Source organism: Leptidea sinapis, chromosome 11, assembly GCF_905404315.1.
Source record: "Leptidea sinapis chromosome 11, ilLepSina1.1, whole genome shotgun sequence".
NCBI lineage: Eukaryota > Metazoa > Arthropoda > Insecta > Lepidoptera > Pieridae > Leptidea > Leptidea sinapis.
In genome coordinates this window covers 5,601,830-5,616,822 of record NC_066275.1, presented here as the reverse complement: position 1 = coordinate 5,616,822, position 14,993 = coordinate 5,601,830, and the positions used below count along the sequence as shown (strand labels likewise).

Sequence of the window (14,993 nt, the reverse complement as noted above, 5' to 3'; positions counted from 1 at the left end):
ATACCACAATATTGGGGGTAACCTATTAGTCTAGACTCTAGGGCATACTCTTACCACGGTATTCCCGGATCGATCCTCGTCTGCCATGTACCAATGTGTATTCGGTTTTCGAATTCTACGTTTATTCGACTCGCCAACGCTCTTATCGCCTCGGGTGTTACCAGAGAGTATGGGTTGCGGTGATCACATAAAAAGCAACCCCACAGTAATACCAAGAATATTTTGAGAGTATGCCCTTAATACAGATGTGTTTATGTCAATTACAGGACGCAGTGTCGCTGGGCGGCGGTGTGATCGGCGCGCTGCACATACCGGAGAAGTGGTTCCCGGGATCCGTGGACCGCTGTCTCAACTCCCACAACATCATGCATGTCTTGGTTGTCCTAGCTGTCTACTCCATGCACCAGGTAAACGTGCTACTCTACCGCACCTCAAAAAATCCCAAGTCCCAAACATATTCTGGTACCTATAGGCATTATTAGTAAAAAATACTATCGGAATCGGACAGATAAGGATACGGGACCTTATGTTACTCTTACGGTGTTGGCCCTTCAGTTGCTTTAAACACATTTTTTGAGGTAACCGTTGTCAAACTATATATGCCACTGCTTATGAACTTCACACATCCAGATGGTGTAGCGGGATGGTAAATTGAGCGGCAGGGATGGCACTTGGCCCAGACTCAACATATATTAAACAGAATCATTGTCCCATAAAAGAATCTGATCTGAATGTTACAACACCGCAGCATAATGTAGTACAATACGGTTCAAGTTCTGAGCTGCCGGTGTGCTTACAATACGGCTCGGGACGAATACTGCTTATGAAATTTACTAGTTACTTCTGCTACTAAACACCAGTTAAAGTGTCTCGAAAAAATTGCTCTTCACTCCATGATTGTCCAACATAGAAAGGCCTCTAGCAAAATGATACATTTTAAACATTTTTTCATGCGATTGAACCATTTTAACAATAAATCCACTTTTCGTCTCCTGTGACAATATCATAAACAGCATTAGAATGTTCGGGGCCGTACTTCAATAGCATCTGGGAGCACCATTCCACGCGAGCCCGCTTCTGCTCCGCTGTCAGTTCATGAGGGATCCAGCGACAACAAAGTTTCCGAACTTTCAATTCTTCGTGTAAAATTTTCTGAATTTGGCTCATACCAATCCCCAATAGTCCTCGAATAGTCTCATAGGTAATCCGCTTGTTTTCTTCAATTAGCCGCTTAATAGTAACCACATTATTTTCGTTGACGGCAGTTGAAGGACGCCCTTCACGAAATTCGTCATGTAAAGAAACCCGACCTCTCTCAAGTTCAGCAAACCGTCGCCTCACGGTGCTCTAGCAAGGTGTTTCTCTCCCAAAAGCATTTTGATGACGAGCGGCACAGTCTTGCAGAGAGAGAGAACTATTAAAATCATAAAAAAATCATCGCTCTAAAATCTTTTCGACTTAATTCCATTTTCGTTGCGTACGTAGAACTTTGATGTGTGATAAAAAACAGTTTACAAATAATTTCCCGCCAATTGTTTTTTTATTACTTAGAAGGTTACAACGTTTCAAAAAATATAAAATTTTAAATTCAAATAGTTCCGATTAGCAATAAGTGCAAAACTTTTAGTGTGCCCCATGTATTTTCCAAGTTTTATAGGTTATTTGTACTTCGAATACTTAATTTCTCTGTCCTTTTAACAAGTACTTCCAGTACTTTTACGAAAATAAAATAAAAGAAATATATACTGTATAAAGGGGTATTTATAGCAAGAATATTATTGCTATCTTCAACAAACACAACTTTTTTACTTTATAAACCTGTCCTGTCATATTCAGATGTAGCACCAAAATACAATACTATGTTATCGCAATTAGGCTAACAAGCTTTGCCATTAATGTCAAGACTTGTTCCAATTCGTAATGCTGACAAGGATTTTATTTTGACCGCAATGTATTGGTATTGAGTAAATAACTAAGGTAAATTATGAACAGTCATTGCATAACAATAATTAACAATTTTTAAGCCGAAGTCTAGGTCACGTATGCTCTACTTATATTAATTAGGGCAATTCAAATATTTTCAGCAGAGTAAAATACAGATATTTATTTAATCGAAGTATTTCATCGTGTTACCTATATTTTTCTGCCTTATCACAAGAAGGTGGATTATGGTAGCGGTAGTACTCTTGGTACCTGAACTCAACAAATTGTGCGAAGGCATTTCGTATTGCATCTTGAGAAAAAATATTGTGCCATTTATAAAATCCAAATCGTGGTAAAAATTATAATCGGTTAAGGCCAGGTTAAGGTTCGTCTTAGGCCATTGTTGCGGCGTTTGACCATAAGGTCGCTTGCGATTATAGTACAGATTCCATTTCTCTTCAGATATCATAATTCTCCCCAAAAACCTATTATTTCAGTGCCAGTTAAAGATGGTAAAGCAATGTTGCTTTACCATCTTTAACTTGCATGTGCAATGCATGCTTTTTTTCTCTGTAAGTCTGTATTATACCGACTTGATGGAAATAGGTTCATATTGTAGGTATGTTAACATCAATGTTAGTCAGCTTTAAAAACAGATAAAACTTACGAAAAACCAAATGTCCCAACCAGGACCGTGTGAAGTACTTGGATGATTTAATTTGATCTACTGGGCGTTTTTATTCCAAAAATTTACCGTTCGTATTATAACAGAGCAGATTACTCTTAAGAATAAAAGATGTTAAATCTGTTTCACAACTGGCAAAGGATTAGGACTAGGCATTTAAAAAGTATCCTCATTGGCAAAATTTTTCATATATTCTAGCTACAGCAATAACTATTAGCGACACACTATGTTTATTTCGGTCAAAATACTCAAACACTGGCTTCCATCAGTAATTCACCAGTAGGAGGCGCCATTGTGAGTACCACAATGGCGCCTATTTCTGCCGTGAAGCAGTTATGTGTAAACATTGCTGTATTTCGGTCTGAAGGGCGCCGTAGCTAGTGAAATTATTGGGCAAATGAGACTTAACATCTTATGTCTCAAGGTGACGAGCGCAATTGTAGTGCCGCTCAGAATTTACAGGTTTATCAAGAATCCTGAGCGGCACTGCATTGTAATTGTAACTGAAATTTCGTTTTACATTACTATATTATTACAAATTATTGGTATAAAACTAGACATTCACCCTGGCTTGGAAACTGGACCCACCTTTGCTACGTAAAATACTATTTGAATATAATAATCTTGGTAAAAACTACGCCACTAACTCACCTTTCATTATGCTATAGTCTATTATTTCCTAACAACGAGAACGTGGTTACAAATCGACGAATTGAAAAGGATATGACGCATAAATAGCCAAATTGTTAAGTCATGCTTCACGTACCTTTATACATAGTAATACCTATTTTATACACAGCATATCAGTTTTATGATATAATAATGTACAGCGAAGTTGTAGTCCATGTGTGTAGCATTCATTCATTTCACCTACGTAAAATTGTTATAACTGATTATTAAGATAAATGATTTTTATGTAATATCTTCGATTCTATTCGACTTAAGAAATGACTTACGAAGGATGAAAGAAGCCTTTACCATTTTATTACCTAAGAGTTTATTTGTTTGTTTTGTTTATTTAGGGGCGCGTTTTATTTAAGTGATCTAGTATTTAATAGGTACGCTTGTCACGTTTCGACTCTTGCTAAAAGACAACAACTAACCGGTAATAAACGTTATATTTATGTATATACAAACCACACGCGTCATTCTCTAGACCAGTGAGTCCTTGACATTAGTAACGTATAAATGAATTGATTAAAAAATACAGAGATAGATACACTTGAACTTGTGTATGAAGAAACTGGTGTAAAGGTTGTCGATACCGGTCTAGACACGCACACGAGAGAATACCTACTACTTTAAGCAAACAGTCAGACTAGACATATTCCTACCATCGTTCATTGACGCCAGTTTATCAAAAGACTCGTGTAGGGTTTGTCCTCATCGCATAAATCTACGAATAAATCTTAGATTGGTCTATTTTTTTTTCGTAGCTTTGCTGACATGAAATCTATGTCTTTTAGTTAAAAAGTCACGATCCTATTAAATTTAAATTTGAACACGTAAACAACATTACCAGTGGGTGACTTCTTTGTACTGGATGCCGGCTAGATTATGGGTACCGTACAACGGCGCCTATTTCTGCCGGGGCCCCGTGGTGAGAATCCGGTTCAAGCTATTGCGTTACTGACGCTTTTAATTTTTTTTTTGTTATTTCAAATTCAAAGGCTTCGAGTGTCGTGCAAATTGAATGAGTCGGCGACTTTATTGAAAGTTCTTAACAGCACAATATCACCTACCCTCTTGTATGACATTCAATAAATGAGTCGGTCTTAACGAGATCCACACCCTTCCCCTTTTTTGTGATAATAATAATATGTCATTTCACAACCCTATCAACAGAAGTTGTCGTAACTTGTAGATCATCCTGCTACACGAAAATCATGCAGTACCTGTACGAAATGTTCAGTTCAAGTTTGAAATGCTGTCCTGGCAAATGTTGTTTTGCCATTTTATAAATTAAATACACTGCGCCCGCTCATTATATGAATATAATGAATTGTAGAATCATATGTAATGAATTGTCATTGACTGAATTATTTGTATTGATAATATATATCACATGTAATAGTAACATAAAATATATAATAGTAAGTTTAGTTTGGTTGATATTTTCCACCTCAATAAATTCAAATTTAAAAATGAGATATTGAGAATATTAGTTGAAACATAATTTAATGATTTTATTAAGAGTGTGTAAGGTATCTTTTCATAGTTTAAATTCTGTATTTTTATCATATTAAATACACACACGCACACACACACACACACACACGCACGCACATATCTATATTTGTGTATGTAAATATATATATAATTATATGATTGATTGCTTAAAATCAGGCCTTTAAAATGTTAATCCCCTTTTGGCTGTCAGATCATATTTATAATATGTATTAATTAAATATTTTCAAATTTTTAAGAGCTGTAGATTATGTATAAACAAATAAATAAATAATATTCTTAAACTTTCTCAGAAACATCCTGCATCTTGTTGCATAAGTATTATTCCGATCGGTTTAGTAGTTTTCACGAAGGAAAAAAAGGCTCTCCATTTATAAGTATAGATATTCATTACATTCCCTAAGTGAGTTAATTATTTGAATGTTTATCAATATTGTATATTTAATATTAACTTCTACTAATCATGTTATTATTACCCTCGTGAAGTAGCATCTTGTTTGTAGGTGTTAGTTTTTTGTTTGTATTAAAATTACAGATCAAATTGCAAAATAAATACATTTTAATGTAAATGTTGTATGTTCAGGTGACCACCCGGGACCTGGCGTGGATGTCCCACGTCGACTGCCGGTCTACATCTCCGCTGCGCACGCTCTGACGATGCCCTTCCACTTACCTCCACACCAAACTAATCTAATTGCAATTTATTTATATGTCCAGTTATTGTTAAGTTAACGAGACTATCTATAACGGTACAACACTACTGTATATTAATTTGTTAACACTAATTATTAACAATCCATCCTTACTCCTAATCTATACAAATTTTGATCCAAAGATCTATATAGAGTTGTAATGCATTAACAAATTTAAAGGCAAATAAATGTATGTAGAAGATTCTGATAGCTGCATTGGATGTGAAGGCATTTCGCAAATGAAATGTTAAAACCATTGCTTTTGCTAACTGAGCAACTGAAACTGAGTCTTAGTGTTAATATGGTTGTTGTAAAATGGGATGTATAGACACAATATGCAGGCTGATTTGAGATAATTAATTTGACTTTTTTACTTAGGGAAATGGTAGTGTAATTGCCAACAAAGGCCCTACAGCATGTACACATCCCTTTATAGGCTAACCCGCCCAATATTAATTTTACTTTAAGTCTCGTTGTTGTCGAAATTAAGTTGGCTTCGAAGTTTTACAAACTGTAGGTGTAACATTGGCCCCAATTTTCTAGCTACTTGAGTGTCCTGTGTGATGTGTCGTATGTATTAGGCTATTAGATCCCGCGACCATCTTTATACAAAACAGCAAACGTAATCACTGAACCACCGCGACCGCTCATCCCATCATTAGTGTCTATACATCCCAGTGTTAGTTCTATACTTCCCGTTTTGACGTTTGATTATCGTAAATAATTGCAAAACCTAAAATAATGGTGTCAATTATGAGCTAAATAATATTTATTTATTTGTCAATTTCATTGCTAAATTTATGTATAACCTATATTTTTTCATTCCTATTGATAACTAACGATGTCCGTTCCGTCTGCTTTAAAAAGATACAAAGATGTCATGATTAGAGAATCATTGTGATTAATTTATACAAAGAAAACAAAAAATATTTTTGACAAAGTAGCGCTCTTTGTCAAAAATAATTCTTCAGATCGGATTAACAAATAGGTGCTTGACAATAACAAATACGATACAATTTTCTTCTAAATCAAGTTATAGTAATATACGATAGATTGATAAGTGACCCTGCCCAATGAGCTAAAGGTCCCGTGTTCGAATCCCGGCAGGTGCAAACATATTTATATGATGAGTATACATGTTTGTTTCAGAGCTATGGATGTTAAATGTATGTATCGCATATAAAAATATCGTTGTCTTGTACTCATAGGCGTACAGGCTCTGTCTTTTTGTTCTATGTTTGAGACAAGATATTTAGTGCTATAGCGTGTCAATAATTTTTTTTAAAAAAATTATGTTAACGCGATTATACAAACATTGAATGAAATAAGTCACACTTTCCAAATAACGCAGACAAACGGACATCGTCGAAGTATATCTGACATAATACATCTGTATATTTGAAAGTATTATCTTTTCGTCTCTAATCTCTTGATCTTGTCCATAAATCTTATTCGCTTTTAAATTAGAATAAGTAAACAAAGCAATACTCTCGACTAGAAAGAAATTAAATAGATTAATTAATTCACTATAAAGATAAGTTAGATGACAATATAATGGCCTATAATAGCTTCAGTTGAAGTCCTTCTAATGTAGTTAGTGATTATATTAATTATAGTTTGAAGACAAATCGGCGTTAAAATATTATTAGGTGTAATTTAGATATCAAAATAAAAGTGCATGTCCTTCACGAGTATTGTGAACAGAGAAATATATGAGTGCATGGTTTACCCCTTCAAACAAGCGTACAAAGATATTCCTTAAATATAAAACACTAAAGTATTTTAAAAGAATGTATGGCATAGGCTATTTTTTTATTACAACCAACCGTTCTTAAATCTGCTTATGTTCAGAAGAATCTACCAGAAACTGCTCTTTTAAAAGTAATTTTAATATTATACAATCAGTACCTGGTCTATTAATATGACTTTTAAAATAATAACAAATTAAAAATGGCGTTCATACATTTATGGAGATATAATACATTCGATATGCCATTCAAAGAGCCATATAAAAATATCGTTTTTTCAATTTATAATAATAATAACTAATTCATTCAAATATTTTCTACGATGTATTCACCAAACTTAATTTTAACTTCAAGTATTTGGTGTGAAACGGTACATAACGTCGCGGAACGTTAGTGATTTTTTTCTACAAGAAAATTTATTTTAATGTTGTTGCGGCTGTTGTGGTTTTGGTATATTAATATTGCAATAATCATGTATTTAAAAATAAGATCTGTCAGCAGAGCACGCGATGAGAAACAGAGAAAAAATAATCAGAATTATTAAAGGCAGGCAAGACAAAGGTAGACAAATATACGGTCTTGTAATTGCAAAACAGTTCAGGCATCCGTTATTACTTATACCTCAAATATGTTTGTCATCAAGTAACAAAAAAAATACTCAATTACCGGCAGGAATGTCTAAGATCGCTTAGTGCGGATTACGAGTTTCCAAATTAAACGAAAAAGGGGAGTTTGAGTTATTTTTTTAATTGAAAATAACCAACCATCTATTGACAATAATGGTAAAGATCAAAAATAAAAACAAATTCCAGGGAAAGTTGCTTACGCAGGTTTGGTCTACGTCTGGGTTTTTAAGTTTTTGACATTGTAATTCGTGAAGTACCTAGGTAATTAATTCCCCTTATACTTCATCGAATCCATATTTAGGTATTACCCGATTCCTTGAACTATTAGGTTTTTTACAAATAAAATCAAAACATTAGCTTATCTGACTGATAATCAGAATATAACTTGACGTTTAATGTATAGGTACTTATAAATATGTTAATTACCTTATAAGGAATTAAATGCAGTGGAAGTTGGAGGTTTCAACTATCAATGTTGGGTTCTAACCAACGCGTGTGGCATGCGGAACATGTGGATTTATGAACGATGTTCCGTGTGTGCGTTTAGTTTCCGGCGCTTTTTACGGAGGACTTAAGAACGCGTCGTCGTCTTACTGTCGCCTAACTATCGGTTCTGCCTAGAACTGGTTTATCTTAGGGTTAACTAGATATATCTAGTTCGAAAAACCTTATATTTTGCATTTATATCACTAAAAGAGTATTCGAATAATAAATAAATTGCAAATACACCTAGATAAGAAACGTAAATATATAACTATTTAACGAACTCATCCGTTAAGGACATGCACTTTAAGTAATAGGTAATGAAAATTGTACAACGTACAACAGGAATGTTGCTCAAAATTTCTGTATCTAGACTAAAATAATGTAGTACCTAATTGCTTTGTTAGTGAGTTTAGAAAATAATTATTGCTTTCTTAGTTTGTTTAAAAGTAGCTTTTCAGAAAATTGCAGTTATTATATTAATAATAGCTTGGTTTTTAGTGGTCTGTGGAAATATGGTAACAGTAATAATAGGTATTTGTCCTTGTGAGTTTCCCACCGACAAACTAGTCGTCAAATATTTGTATCAACAGTTTACTGTTTAGTTCCTTATGTAACCGCTAGAGGCGTCGCGGTCGTCCTGTTTTCATAAATATCTGCGTATTACGTCATGTTTTGAGGAAAATGTCGGTAATGATCATTTGGAATGTTTAGATCAGTATGTGTATTGAGCGATTAGAATATAATTTAAATAACAGTATGGGTTTTCAACAAAATCAATAATTGGTTTGTCAATTCCTATTTAATATAGCTTTTTGTCCTTGAAATTTAATTTTAATAACGGGTATAATAAAATTAATAAAAACAAGTAATAAAACAAAACATTAACAAAATTGCCTATAGTATAGAAAAATTGTTATTTGAATTGGATTTTATTATTATAAGTACATCATGTGGTCATGATGTAATAAACCCTGCTTTTTCGTGGGAAGAGGGAGGCTAGCTGTCCCAACTCCTAATGTATTTGGAGAACCATGTACCTACCTAATTTTAAACTTGCCTTCCAATACTTAATACGTTATGCTACTTAAATTTAAGATATAAATTATAAATATAGATAAATAAATAATAGTAGGTAATTTAGAAAAATCTTGAAACGACCAATTGGTGTTTTTAAAGTTTCAGTAGTTAATTCGGTAGCTGCTCTCGCTTTCAATCACTTCGGCAATTATGACGTACCGAAGCGGCTACTCAAGAGATTTTAATATTTCCGAATGTTTTTAACCGATTTCGAAAAGGAGGAGGTTCTTTTAGCTGTAGATATCATTCGTTTTAAATAAGACAAATTTTATGTTCGCTGTCATATTAACGGAGCAACAACCGGAGAGGAGATAGTTGATTACCGAAACGGTAAAAGATTGAGGTTCTTAGATAATTTATACGTCTAGATAAAAAGTATTGCTGTTTGCTTGCAGCGACGCATGACAATAGGCCAGGTTTTTTACTTTAGTGTACATGACAGCTACGTCTTACACTCGCGATATGTTATCATTTTGTTTTAGTGTGCGCGCATTGCTGGAAATCAAGAAACAGCTTTTTTGGGCGTGTTCACAGCTGTCACAGTCTATCTAGAGTCTAGATGTATAAATTATCTAAAGTTTGGTTCTTTGTGACTAAGAATATGACAACGAACGGATGCTGCAATAGTTTTATAAATTTATATGTTAACAAAGTATTGACAATTAGTAAACTCACATATTCGGCATATGGACTATAGCACAAGCTATGTATCTTATAAAAGTCATAAACAGCTCCACATTAGCTCCACAATTGAAGCTCCCACCCTAACATGTCATTGTCTTAACACCCTTCTGATGTTAAACTTATTAACATAATTGTTATTTACTTATTATATTAATTATATCTTCTTAGTAAATAAAGCGGTATATCTTCAGAGGTACTTATTGTTGAACTTCATAGATTATTTATCCCTATTCTAAAAACATTAAAATACAGTCAATTCAGTCGCCGATTAAAGGTGTGCGAGGAGTGGTTAATAGTTATGTAATATATTATGTATACCACTCTTACCCCCTTATTCATAAACAGGACAAAATATACTTGATCAAGGACTACGTACTGTGAATCCTTCAAAATTAAATAAGCTCCGAGTCCCATTCAAATGTAATAATTGATATAATGTTAAAGACAGTTAGTTATTTTGATAATTACAACAAGCAGTCACATAATCAATTCATTCTTCTGAATGTCTCAGCGAGTCGTCAAAATGATTGAGTGTGGTTTCTGCTAAATAGTTTTTTTTAAATATAGAGTTCTCCGAAGTACACACGTGCCTTCTGCGAGGTAATCATACGTTTTGAAAGTCACGTTCCGGTACATATTGTATCCTTCCGGCTGATGTAATGTGCTCCATGTATTAGGTATCGCCCCTCTGGGCTGCCCATGACGTCACTGTGACGTATACAACATGGCCCCATTTCCCCGTTGGTTACAAATATCGCATTATAATGGTTTTAATCATAAAATCACGCGTCATACGAAATATTCGGAACAGGAAAACAGTTTAAGTTTTAGTGATTCGATTTGTAATGTAAGTTTTAATGACTGCCTGTCTATAAGAAAGTAGTTCATCTGTCGAGCCCATTCTCGAATGACGCTCATTATATCGTTTGGGGGTCATTTGTATATCGGATAACGAAGAAACCTTTTCGAATGTATGTACTTAAATGTTTTGGTTTCTTAAAGACTCTGTACTAAAGTCTAAAAGACCATAAGATTAGGGATACATCCGTTCCCGTTGCGTTAAGAGCCGTTACTCTGGAGGGGTTGATTCCCATCGTCTATAAAATGTGGCAAACAATTGTTAAGAGAGCGGGAAACCAGTTAAAATTAGATCTGTGTCTAAAATAAATTCAATAAGTGACCAAAAGCTTATTACTCAGATGAAGGCTTGCATCATCAAACTTGTAAAAAATATTCTGTATAATATAAGTACTATATCTATCACATTAGGTTTGGTTGATACAAAAACAAAAGTGTCAGTACATAATAATATAAAGCGTTAAATACGAGGAATAATGATGTTAATTCTTGTAATAATAATAAATTGGGTATCTCGAAAGCAGATTTAATGATTATTTAGATGATTTACTACATTGGGATTTTTGGAGTCAAAAAACCGACCGATAAAGTCGCACCCTTAAAAATAATAATTTGATCAATTGCGCAGATGCTTTAATGGCAATTTACATAGTTTGGCAGCGCATGTCTTGGCCTTTGGTATTACCAACGTCTATGGGCCGCTGGTTTATATTTCCCACCAAGTGACGCTCCTTTAAGCCTTTTGCCCTCTTTGTTAAAAAAATAACAATCAACACCAACGATCTATTTTTAAAATGGTGTCGTTCATTAAAGTTCGTCCCCATACTCAAGACAAAGTTGACCAGACAGCTTACTCAAATAAATGCAAAAGAAGCCCTGGCTATCAAATAAATCCAGTTATAAATACTAAAGCTTTTAGACGAATTTTGATAAAAATAATTGAACGTAGGTACCTATCTCCGTATACAATCCTAATATTTGAATAGTAGAGGCGATACAAATGATTTTTTTATAACGAACAGCACGTTCAGTTAAGGCCAGTATACCTGAATAGTATAGTGTCACCAACTTGTCTGTGAACTGATGGGTGTCGCGTCGCCGTCGTCGTTTCAGTGTTGCTAATTATTTCCAATGTGCACAAAAGTCGGGGCATATTTAACTCTTAAGATTCAGAAGTACCTATCGCAATAAAACACACGGAACACTCGAAAGTAGTAGACACTGACAGTCGAATGACATTTCAACATGGCGACCGTAGTTCCTATTTTTGCCACTTCACAGTTAAGTTGGTATCACTATAAATATTTTACTTGTAACCTTGAAACATGTTTTCATTTGAATGTAATATGATATGAGCCACCTGTAACTGTGTATTTGATGATTCGTGTTGGCGATAGTCACGTATCCACATCTCATACTTCATGTTAACATCCTCATAATCTGCTCGTGGGAAAAAAAGCTAATTTTATTTTTAAGAATTTCCTGCATGACGTCAAATACATGATGGGAACAATCAGAAGGCATCAATCAATCTTAAGGTTGACTTTGATTGATAACCTGTGGAGTCTTAATGGTGTATTAAGAATTTGCAAATAAAATCGACAATTTTAAGACTTTTAACAGCATTTAGTATTCAACTTAATCCTTATTGACGAATTTATGTATTATTCCTATAATGTGCAAAATTGGCTAAATTTGGCAACTTTTAACGTCTTAGAGAGAATTACACCATTGTGTTTTGAATGCATTCATATAAGCGTAAAATATTTTAATTATAATATGGTTTAGTACCGGCATACATTTTAGCCTTTTAGAGCTGAATTAGAAAAAATATCCAAATGATTATCCATACAAAGATATTAGATTCGTGTCGTACTTTTTCAAAACTAAATAGCTTATCGCTTAAACAAATAAGAGAACATTTCAGATTTAAAATAATAAAAAAAAAACATTTATTCTGACTAAGTACCTAGTATACAAGTAGACTTATTGTTAATTTATATTAAATTGCAGAATTGGAGTTATGATAGGTGATATGATCAGCGCTGGTCTTCCGGAAAACCCCAGGGAGGTTTTAATGTTTTTATTTTCTATTAAATGTGTGCGTATTTCAGTAGTGGAAAGAATATATTTCTCAACATAAACATCGCTTCTTATTTCTGGAATGTGCCAGAGTACCTAGATTATCCTGAATGATAACAGCTAAAACTAATAATATAATGTAACTGAGCAATATATTCAGTATTAACTATGTACATATATATATTAGCTCATTGTTATGGCACTTTTAACATATTATTACAACTAAATACAAATATTACTGTAGCTTGGAGCGCTTTAGGTACGTCTATCCGTGTAACTAACGAAAAATTATTGCCCACAAAGCAGCCAACAGCACTTTGTCTTAAAATGTTTTATTTTCACAAAACTTTATAAGCGGACAAATGTTAATACGGCCATCTTAGCCACGGACTAGTAAAAAAAGAAGGACTCCGCGCCGTGATATTAGCAAGTGAAGCACCTTTATGCTAGTGTGTGTGCGGTTACGGGTTATACCAGTAACACAATTTTTTCTCCCTTAAATAATCATATATCCACAAATATTTTTATGTTATTGTTTAACACTTTTTCACAGCGCACGACGGCATTTTTAAAATATTTTATTGAGACGCAAACTGATCTGTCACAGACCATGACAATTCTCATAATGGCCGCCTATCGGCCTGTAGTAGTGTAAGTGTACTTATTTGGTGCTACACTGCTATGTATGGTGACACGTAGTCCTTATTTTTTTACTAGTCCGTGATCTTAGCGTGTATTGTGGAGCCATCATGACTAGTACAGATGTCATTAGAATTATATAATTTATACGTCTAGGTACACTCTGACGGCTGTGAACACGTCGCAAAAAAATTGGCAGACTCACACCTCCTGTATTTTATTTACAACAAAGTGAATAACGTATCGTGAGTGTAGGACGTAGCTTGTCATGCACACTAAAGTAAAAAACCTGGCCTATTGTCATGCGCAAGAAGCTGTATCTAGACGTATAAATTATCTAATTGACTAGATTTAATAATATAAAGTAATAATATATGAATTTGTTAATCTGCATCTGCTGTGATTATGTCGTTGTAGATGTTAAGGAAGTTATTAAAGTTAATTTTAATTGATGCTTTGTTTGTTTTTGTTTATCACCACAAATATTCTGCTTCACGCTGCAGGTTAAATCTATTTAATATTGGTGCTCGGCATTTTATGGTTCCATGTGATAAACAAGTCAAGGAACACAACTGTATCGGAAGACTTAAAGAAGAAATATTTATAGCGAACATATTTAATTAACATAACAAAATTTAAGGACGGTGCGGCATTCAAACTCGAGCCAGTCGGGACGCGTGCCAGTGCTCTTATCGTTAGAATGGGTTCGAATCCCACGTGTGAAGGTAACCATTATTGTGTTTCGGGTTGAAGGGCGCCGTGGCTAATAAAATTACTGGGTAATGAGTGCATTTGCAATACCGTTCAAAACATTAGGTTCAATCAAGAATCCTGAGCGGCACTCCGTTGTAATGGGTAGGGCGTATCACTACTTCTAAAAAACGTTAAACAAGTATCTAAAAAAATATATATATTTATTCGAGAGAAACATTTAACAGTTTGAAACTATACTATGAGGACTGTAACCGAAATTATATTATAAGGGTAGGGCGGGCTACTTGGATATCAACCTCACCATCACAATGTGTGAACTTCCCGGTTCCACCTCAGTACGGTTTTCAAGGAACTTTCTTCCACGTACAACCGAACTGTGGAATGAACTCCTTGCGTAGTCCAGGACGATACGACATGGGTGCCTTCAAGAAAAGTGCGTACACCTTCCTTAAAGGCCGGCAACGCTACTGCGATTTCTCTGGTGTTGCAGGATGACGTGGACAGCGCTGATCACTTTAAATCAGGTGTACGGGCACGATCGTTTATCCTCCTCTTTTAATTAAAGCAGAATTTTCAAAACACTGTAATTGGT

At 34.4% G+C, this 14,993-nt stretch overlaps 1 protein-coding gene across 1 annotated transcript in view; it reads left to right on the top strand.

Annotated features, from left to right (window-relative positions):
* The window catches only part of LOC126966737 (progestin and adipoQ receptor family member 4), an 89,242-nt gene extending 75,541 nt beyond the window's left edge, over positions 1-13,701 (top strand). The window contains exons 5-6 of the mRNA XM_050811005.1: positions 267-407; positions 5,379-13,701. Coding sequence (XP_050666962.1) covers positions 267-407; positions 5,379-5,450 — 213 coding nt within the window. The 3' untranslated portion in view covers positions 5,451-13,701. The remainder of the gene's footprint in view (positions 1-266; positions 408-5,378) is intronic.
* The last annotated feature ends 1,292 nt before the right edge of the window (positions 13,702-14,993 follow it).